The 9,707-nt window shown below is 30.6% G+C and overlaps 1 protein-coding gene across 2 annotated transcripts; it reads left to right on the forward strand.

Annotated features, from left to right (window-relative positions):
* The first annotated feature begins 3,341 nt into the window (after positions 1–3,341).
* LOC130958136 (uncharacterized) lies at positions 3,342–8,984 on the forward strand. 2 transcript variants are annotated; one of them, XM_057885064.1, is made up of 5 exons: positions 3,342–3,582; positions 3,926–3,975; positions 6,605–6,728; positions 6,895–7,002; positions 8,000–8,984. In XM_057885064.1, exons 1-5 carry the CDS (start codon positions 3,399–3,401, stop codon positions 8,647–8,649), a joined length of 1,116 nt encoding a protein of 371 aa, XP_057741047.1. In that variant the 5' UTR covers positions 3,342–3,398; the 3' UTR covers positions 8,650–8,984. The 2 variants fall into 2 exon arrangements, with proteins under 2 accessions (XP_057741047.1, XP_057741048.1); XM_057885065.1 differs by having other exon boundaries at positions 3,357–3,582; positions 6,589–6,728.
* Positions 8,985–9,707: the final 723 nt, after the last annotated feature.

Here is a 9,707-nt window from a genome sequence, read left to right on the forward strand (position 1 = left end):
TTGAATATCTAGAGTTTTATAATTAGGGTAATTGCCTAGTATCATTTGTAACCATATATAATATCGGATTGGAACGCACTCACCTGCGAAACCTACCAATTCTCTAGTAGATGGTTGTAGGGCTTTGTCACTTAGCTTCATTATTTGGTATGTGGAATAAAACAGTACATCTGCGCTGCTGCCTGGGTCCATAAGGACTTTGTTTACCAATGGCTCGCCGACTTGAAGTGATATAACCACAGGGTCGTCTAGGATTTTGTTCATTGCTTTGCAATATGAAGGATTGAATGTGATGTCTAGGACGTTCATATTGGTGGTTGAGGTCGGCTCGGAACTAGTCACTGGCATGATCCTATAGGACCTCTTTTTGGCCGAGTTGCTACACCCTCCACATGTGAAGCCACCAGAAATACAATTAATACCACTGTGGGGATGGTTAGGGTTTTTGTTTACCTTTTTTTCTGTCTCTATGATTGTTATTTGATTTAGAGTATTGGCCGAGGTCTTCCGTGTTTCGTCTTTGTCCTTGATTGTCGATGTACTTGTCTAGCAGACCTTGGCGAGCTAGTTTTTCAAGAAGGTCCTTTGCTATAAAGCAGTCATCTGTATTGTGCCCATATTTCTGATGAAAAGTGCAATATTTGGATTTGTCTACATATCGTTGGTCTTGATAGGTCCCAGCTTTGTTTGGTGGTTCGATCAATTTGGAGTGTAGGGTGTCTTTGATGATGTCCTCCCGTTTGGTATTGAAAGGGGTATATGTGTAGAATTTTGGTGTGAGTTTGAAGGATTTTTGGTCTGTTTTATTGTTAGGGTATTTGTTTCTTTTTTCTTCCTCTCTGCTAGGGTTAGGTCTTTTGCTTTTCAAATTCATCGGAGTTCTTCTATTTCGATTTGGCTCGTTGACTTTTCTCAGAACTTAACCAATGTCTTTGATTTTGTAACAATGATAGTTTTCTGGAACTTCCCGGGGTGGAGCCCACTTTTTAGTGCATGTAGGTGGACTTCTGGTTTGAGGTTAGGTATCTCCATAGTTGCCTTTGCAAATCTTGTCATGTGGTCTTTAAGGCTTTCATGTTGTCCTTGCTTTATGGTGCTGAGGTAGTTTGAGTCATGCACATAGATTTTTAATGCGACAAAGTTGTTGACAAATAGGTTGGCCAGCTCATCAAAACTTGATATAGATCCTGCAGGCAAGTTAGAAAACCAGATCAAGACAGCACCATCTAAAAAGGTAGAAAATGTACGACAAAATATTGGATCGGATGCACCATTCATGAACATCATTGTATGGAACTTGGTGACATGTATATTAGGGTCGCCGATTCTGTCATAAGATTTCAGCGTTGTTGGCAGGATAACATCTTTTGGCATTTGAAAGTTCATAATGTCTTTTGAAAATGGATTAATCCTTTTCACTAGGCTTCGGGGTGGTTGTCACCACGGGTTTAGCCTCCAACGGGTGCTCATCCTCGTCATCTTTGTTTTCAGGATTTTTTTGCTCTTCCGCCTTGCCTCGGCTATTTTGTCGCTGATTTAATAAGTCGGCCATCTGCTTGTTCTTTACTCGTAGAGATTCGTTGATGGCCATTAGCTTGGCTTGAATTAGGGGAGGAGGAGGGTTGCTCCGCTCTTCTTCCATAAGTTGTAACCTGCAAAAAAGAGGTGAGGGTTGGGTAGAAGAGATGATGGTGGGGTTAGTTTAAAACTTCGGCCTCATGGTGGTTGCCAAATATTCCTGCATAGATAGCCGGCTTCAAGGTAAAGCTCATCCTGCTTAGTACTTAGACGCGCTTTTCCTTGGACAGAATGAGGTATATGTCGGCTTCTTAAGAACGACGGCAGTGGGCACCTACAAAGGCACTCCAACGCTCAAGTTAAAAAGAGAATGAGATAAGTATATTGCAATTCAGAGTGAATAGCGTACCTGGATATCCTTGGGGTTTCTTCCTTTATAGATTTTTAATTTGAATGTGCTATAATGCCATTATGTTACTGGCCTATTTTTTAGATGATTCTCGTAAGGTTTTACCGAAAACGTGGTATCTTTCTGTAACTAAAATGTGCACGTGCTTTGTGTGCCGATTTATAGGGAGTGTTTCGGCTGAATTGCATGAAACGGTTAGGTTTGATGCCTTTGATTTAGCCTTCTTAAAGTGAACCTAAGTGTACTTTGATTTATTATCTACAAATGTTAAAAAATATCTATAACCTTCAGGGGACAAAACGGAGATAGGACCCCATATGTCTATGTAAATTAACTCCAAACAAACAGCTGGAATTTTATTGTTTGTTGTAAATTAGGAGTGTTTAAATTTAAAACAATCCAAATAAAATTGTTCATACAATCTAATCTAAACCGAAAATCAATCAAACCCACATTAATTTATATTAGATCGGATTCTATTTGCAACAAAACCACATGGATCAGATCCAATCAGATTTCGAATCCACTTCTCAAAATTAAACCGACCTAATCCAAATTGCAAAATGTGATATGATATTGTTATTTTATTATTAAATTTAAAGTTTATATATAATATGCATAATTTGACACATGTTCTTATCTTATTATTATTATTATTATTGTGTGAATATAAAATGAGATTCATTTATTTATTTGCTTTACCAACTTAAAGTTATTTCTATTTTTAATAATAAAATCCTAAAATTTTGTTTTTTTGTTTAAATTGAACCAATCCAAATCGAAACACTTTGGATAATTTAAACACAAAATCAAATCAATTCAACCTGAACTGTAATAAATTATATACTTTGAATCGAATTGATTTTTCTTTTAAAATCGATCAAAATTGCACTGCGAACATTTTTAAAGCAAATGAATTTTACCACTTTTACTACTTAAAAAGTTATAAAATTTTACACAATTATCTAATCAAATTAAGGTAGTTAAATATTTTTTTAAGTTGTAAATTTTAAAATTATTTAATTTTGTTTATGTAATAAACAATAATATACGATTAGTTATCTATTAAGAATTTAATTTTAATGTAATATCATTGTAAAATTATTTTATACTTGCATTTAATTACATAACGTCATATTAACAGAAATAATTACCTTTTAAATAGTTATCCAAAAGAACTGTTGTGATTATACGATTGTATAAAATATTTTACATTGTCAATACTTCAAAATTAAACTCCTCCTTTAATTATTTGTATTTTCAATAAAATTTAATAATTCTCTTAATAGTTAATACTACATCAAATCGGCAGCCTATTACGACCGATGATAAAGTCTGAAAGGGACAAAACATTTTCCATTGACTTTATCCTTCTTTACTTCAATGTGCTTCTTTTGCTAGCTATATCCCTCTATATATATATATAGCCCATTACTATAATTATCTCTCTGAATATAACATTAGTAGGAAAATGAGCAAGTTCTTAGTGATATTATATGTTGTATGTTTAGCTGCTTCTGGGTTTGTTAATGGATCTATCATCAAGAAGGAGAAAGACCAAATTAGGGTCTTTGAATTAAAGAAGGGTGACCTTACTTTGAAGGTCACCAACTGGGGTGCCACACTTATTTCCTTATTACTTCCTGACAAATACGGTATGCTTCTATATTTGTGTGTGTCTTATTTTTAATCTTCAAAAGAACTATTATAATTAAATTTTTTGAAATTAATTTGGGTTGGCTAAATAATCAACTCTTCGACTTAAATAAGTGTTGGGAGTTTGAATCTTATTTTGTGCAAGCATTAATTTATTACAAACCTTTAAATTGACTTCAGATTCGCAATTAATTAATTTTTGACCTGTCAGACCGAAGATTTCACGGGGCAACCAAAATAATTAAATCTTCTGGGTTTCTATATGTATTGTGCTTCATGATTCTTTCAAATGCTTTTCACTAACACTTCATTTTTCTTTTCCTGTAATGTTGTTTGTTTCAGGAAAGTTGGGAGACATTGTTCTTGGATATGACTCTCCCACGGCATACACTGTAAGTCCATTAATATAAGTCTATTTTTTTTTTAATATATGATTAAATTGTTTCTTCGGTTATAATGTCTGTTGTTTGATTTCTGAAAAGATATATAAATTAAAACCAAAAACAGTATAAATAAAATTTTATTTGTTTATTATTATTTCATAATGAATATAAGTAACAATGAAAGCATGTTTTCAGCTTTCACAAAAAGAACACGCCTAAAGATTTCTCTGCCTTCTTCCTTTCATTTTCTGGGAAAATTATCAAGCTAGGAGGGAGGAAAGTTCTCAATAAAAATTTGAGATTTTTGCTTTTAATAAACTAAAAGATCTAAACTATTCGAATAATGGGAAAAAATTAGATTTAATAAAATAAACACAACATGCATATTTTTTTAAGGAGTAACCACAAATTCAATTAAGGAAAGTATGAAGAGTCAATAGAATATTTGTACAATATGTACAATGGAGGTTTATGGAGTATTAGAGATATAACTATTAGTGTTACATTTTCTCTGAAGCTTTTGGGATGAGTGGTATCATGACATGGTATTAGAGCGCTAGATCTGAAAGGTTATGAGTTTGATCCTCGGTGAATCCCAAAATCAGTTTAATCTTTTGGGAAGATGTTTATTATCTTTAGTACTCGGATGATTATTTTAGATAGTATGAAGGATGTTTATTTTATAACTCTAACCCATTATACACATTGTATAAATAGTCCATTGTTTCTTTAAGAGGATCCATTTAATTATTATAAAATATGAAAATCATTGATTTTTTAATTGATAATTCAATGTTATATTTTACTCTCTAAGTATGAGAAGCCCAATTTGGACTGTGACAAGCATGTGATAGCTAATAATAAGATCTGGACTGTAGTTTACTATTATTTTGTCACTTAGCTTTGTCGCCAGCTTACTCTTCTTCTCACATGTTCTGTTACTCTGGATTATTTTAATTTATAAATAAAATAAATATTTTCTTTGTTAATATGTATAATTGTGTATTATTGAATGTATTATATTTTTACAGTATTATTACTGAGTGTATTTAGTGTTTACACTTTTTATTATTATTATTATTATATACTCGAGATGTGTAACGCTTAAAATATATATATTTCAGATATGCACTTAGAATATATATTTTTTTAAAGGTATTACATATCTCAGATGTACAATATTTAACTTTTATGCTTTTGTCTTGTACCATGTATACTCAATATGTGTAATAATAGTATAAAAATAATAATATAAATATTTTATACGTTACATATTTTAATAAATAAAATATTTAAATAATTTAAATTAAAAAGTCCCAGTTACTCTATAGAATAGTTAGTCGACAACCAATCCCTTACGGCATAGTTGCATTATTTTTTTGGTAATTGCATAGTTGCATTATATATAAGTATATAACTAGTATATTAATTTATTTTTTTATTTATTAGTTAAACGTGTATAATAATAATAATAATAATAATAATAATAATAATAATAATAATAATAATAATAATAATAATTAAAATAATAACATCTTATATTCTAACTAAAAGATCTTGGATTTATGCCATGAATATATCTTAAAATTAAGTTTTAAAAATAGAAAAGTATAGGGTACCAATATATTAAATACTAATTAATTGTCAATATTAATTAATTATTATATCTTAAACACGTATATAAAGAAACACATTTAAGAGATACATCTATAAAGACACTTCTAAATGTAAAAAAAGATATTTTTATTAGATACATCTACAAAGTTATAAAGAATTTCATTAAACATAGTTATAAAAAAGAGTTGGCAAAAATGGATAAAATTCTTGTTGGTAACATAGCAGAATTGTTTAAAAATATAGGATTATCAAAGAATAAGAATAAAAGTAAATAATGATAAATTTCCTCAAAAAGGGCCAGACAAGTGAATGATAGAAATATGGGCCACACCTTTTTCTCAGGCAACCTTTTTCTGGGCTGAACTCCAATTTTACAATTGCAAAAAGCAACCACCATTTTTCTGACCCATTTCATATGTAGCGAAAAGTGTATTTTATTTTATTTTAGTTTGATATTTTTCAGATTGTGAATTTTTTTTTTAAAATTTTAAAAGAAAGTCTTGGTTATAAAACGTTTAAACGTATTGTTTCTTCAACATTGTAATTTCACCGTGAGTGTGGGTGTGTTAACAAAAAAATTCTGAAGGGGTACTATGTTGCTTCTGAAGTTCTGAGTAGCATACTGCTTCTGAAGTTGTCTTCTTTACTCATCAAAACTTTTGAAGTTATATACTTTAATATGGTGAGAACTCATGTAAGTCGACTTTACATTCATATGAAGTTGATACCTAAAAATTACATAAAAATTTAGTCAAATTAGTCAAATTATTTAACGGTTCTCAGTTTTTTTTTTATCATAAAACAATTTACATATAGACTCAAGATCGAAACTCTACGTATATATTTGGTCTCAATGAGTGTGCATATTAAGTGAAGACAATTTGAGAAACAAACCATAAACAATGTCAACTTGAAGAATTTGGTTTCATTTTTATAAGGACATGTACAACATTGTCTGTAGTGATTAATTATCCGGATCGATAATATTAATGCAAAAATTATTAGCTATTTTAATTTGCAGAATGATACACAATATTTTGGAGCTACCGTTGGCAGGGTCGCTAACAGAATTGGAGGAGCTCAGTTTACATTAAATGGAATCCATTACAAGTTAATTGCTAATGAAGGAAACAATACACTTCATGGTACATATATACTAATACTAGTACTATATGTGTCTAATTAATTTTCCTAAATAAACACATATAGTTCTAATTTAATTAATTTCCGTGATGAGTGCAAACAAAGATCTGATGAATAAACATGTCACATAGAAAGATTATCTCATAATTTTGCTTGTCCTCAACTTAGGTGGACCTAGAGGATTTAGTGACGTGCTTTGGAAAGTGGTAAAGTATAAAAGAGATGGTGACAGACCCAAAATCAAATTCAGCTACCACAGTTTTGATGGTGAAGAAGGTAAAGTTTGAGACGTTGTCATGATTTCTAATTGGTGAATTTCATTAACTATATATACACACACTGTGTTCCCATATTTTAATTAATTTGATCCCACGCTAATATAAAATTTAAATTATGTTATTTTTTATTATACATGTTTAATAGTTTTTGTCCCATTTAATCGGTGACTAGTGCAGAACATTTTGTTCAGGAAGGCAAAAAGAGTATATACAAACCTCAAAAGGTTTTTCTGTTTTTATCTTAGTGCAGAGTCAAATTAATTTAATTAAGAGAGTTTAACACGGTAATAACAAATCTTCCATGAAAATAGTTAAAGTCGTCTTCATGCAAGAATATAAATTTAAATATCCAAACGTGTCATATAATTGGTTCAATAATTAAAAAGTATAATGGTTCAATTAAACCAAGATATAATTAAGAAAAAAAGTTAAAAAACTAATTGATAATTCTTATTAAAAAATAAACTGAATATTTTTCACTTAAATAGATTATAAAATGCGTGTCAATATTTAAACTTGTACGAGAATTTTTATATAAATTTTTATGCAAAATATATAATACTATTAATAAAAGATAAATATTAAAAAATTATTAGAATATATTGTTTTTGGTTATTAATTAACTATTAATATTTAAAAATATAAATTAAAATATATTATTAAATTATTAAAAAAATAAATTAATAACTAAAAATAATAATTAAAAATAATAAATTCTAATATAGTCTTATATTATTTGACTATTTTATTTTTTATAATAAAAATGGCTGCTGAGACGGTTAGAAAATTTGATAACATTTAACTAAATTATTTAACATAATATATTAGAATATTTTGCCAAATAAGTTATAGTTCAAATGACATCATCTTTCCATACTCACTTAAGAGATCGTAAATTCGAGTCTCTCTATCTTTAGTGAAAAAAAAATCTTAATAGCTATGAATAACTGTGTTAATAAAATTTCAAATTAGAATATTGAAAATTTGTGTTTCAGGATTTCCGGGTGAACTATTGGTAACAGTGAGCTACATCCTAAGTGAAGAAGGGAGTTTGAGCATAGTCATGAAAGCAAAAGCCTTAAACAAAGCAACACCAGTGAACCTCGTTAACCATGCATATTGGAACCTAGGAAACCACAACAGCGGCAACATCCTTAATCAAGTTGTTCAAATCTTCGGATCCAAATTCACACCGCTCAACGACCAGCTCATTCCCTTCGGGAACTTCTCGTCCGTCAAAGGAACCCCATATGATTTCCTTAAACCACAAGTTGTTGGCTCTAGGATTGACCAATTAACCAAGACCAATGGCTATAACGTAAATTATGTTCTTGATAAGAATAAGAATGACGACAACGAGGTTAAGGTTGCGGCTATTGTCACGGATAAGAGGTCAGGGAGAGTGATGAAGATTGCGACGAATCAACCGGGTTTGCAATTCTACACTGCGAACTATGTGAAGAATGAGAAGGGGAAAGACGGGTTTGTGTATCAGCCACGATCGGCGTTGTGTTTGGAGACTCAAGCGTTCCCTGACTCCGTCAACCATCCCAATTTTCCATCAACTATTGTCACGCCGGAAAAGCCTTACAACCATCTTCTCTTCTTCAAATTCTCCACTACCCATGCTCCACCTGGTTTTTAACGGTCTTAATAACTAATAAGTACTTCAGTTTGGTTATTATGAGTGTATTAGCATGCATGCATCTGTTTATTCAAAAATATTTAAAAGATAAAAAAAAATTGATCTAAAATAAATTATTTTATTTTATATTTATTAGACTTTTTTGATATGCTATTATTGGAGCATAGGATACACTACGGTCTTGTATAATATATTCTAGTGTTCAATAAACACTAGAGTCGCCTAAGAACTTTTCAGGGAAAAGGAGAGAAAGAGAGAATGGAAGTAAAACCGAATATAAAGTGTATTCGATATTAACTGTTTAGAATTATAAATATTTTGCTATTTATAATAAAGGTTCTTATACACTACAATAAAAATGGCAGATAGCAACGGTAATTCTGCGGCGATTGTAAATATCTGCCGCAGTTTATAAAATAGCGGCGGTTGATGCGGCGACTAGATGTGGCGTTATTATTTGTTTGCTATTTAGCAGCGGTTTTAAAAAAGAAACTTAGTGATGAGAATGTCTGCTATCTGTCCCGAATCCGGGACATGAGTTACTGCCACCAATCCTGTCATGAAAAATGGGATTATATGCAAAAGGAACAGTTGAGATCTATGAAACACAGACACTTTGCTGAGTTGTCGTGTCCGCGTGTCGGACACATTTCGGACATGACACTCACCGACATTCGTCCGACACGTGTGTCTACTATGTCCAACTGTGTCTTAATAAAAAGTAAAAAATTATTCTCCGGACACGCTTGGACACACCTAAATACCATCATGTGTCAGCGTGCCAGTCTTATTTTTAACATATATTCTTAAAATAAATTTAGATATAATATATATTATTATTTATTAAAACAAAAAATATTTTAAACACTTGATATAATTAAAATAAGACATTAAAAATAATTACAAAAATTAATTTATATTTTAATATCAATAAAATATCAAAATATATATCATTACGATTTATCTAAAAAATAATTTATATTTTATATGTATGCGTATCCTCGTGTCATATAAGATTTTAAAATTCGCGTGTCGGCGTGTTCTGTGTCCCGTGTCCA

Source organism: Arachis stenosperma, chromosome 10, assembly GCF_014773155.1.
Source record: "Arachis stenosperma cultivar V10309 chromosome 10, arast.V10309.gnm1.PFL2, whole genome shotgun sequence".
NCBI classification, from domain to species: Eukaryota; Viridiplantae; Streptophyta; class Magnoliopsida; order Fabales; family Fabaceae; genus Arachis; species Arachis stenosperma.

Excerpts from the sequence above, each read along its gene's own strand:
- LOC130958136 (XM_057885064.1), top strand. The coding sequence starts at position 3,399 with ATGAGCAAGTTCTTAGTGATATTATATGTTGTATGTTTAGCTGCTTCT. Across the intron at positions 3,583-3,925 it reads ATTACTTCCTGACAAATACG|GAAAGTTGGGAGACATTGTT; the intron begins GTATGCTTCTAT and ends TGTTTGTTTCAG. Across the intron at positions 3,976-6,604 it reads ACTCTCCCACGGCATACACT|AATGATACACAATATTTTGG; the intron begins GTAAGTCCATTA and ends TTTAATTTGCAG.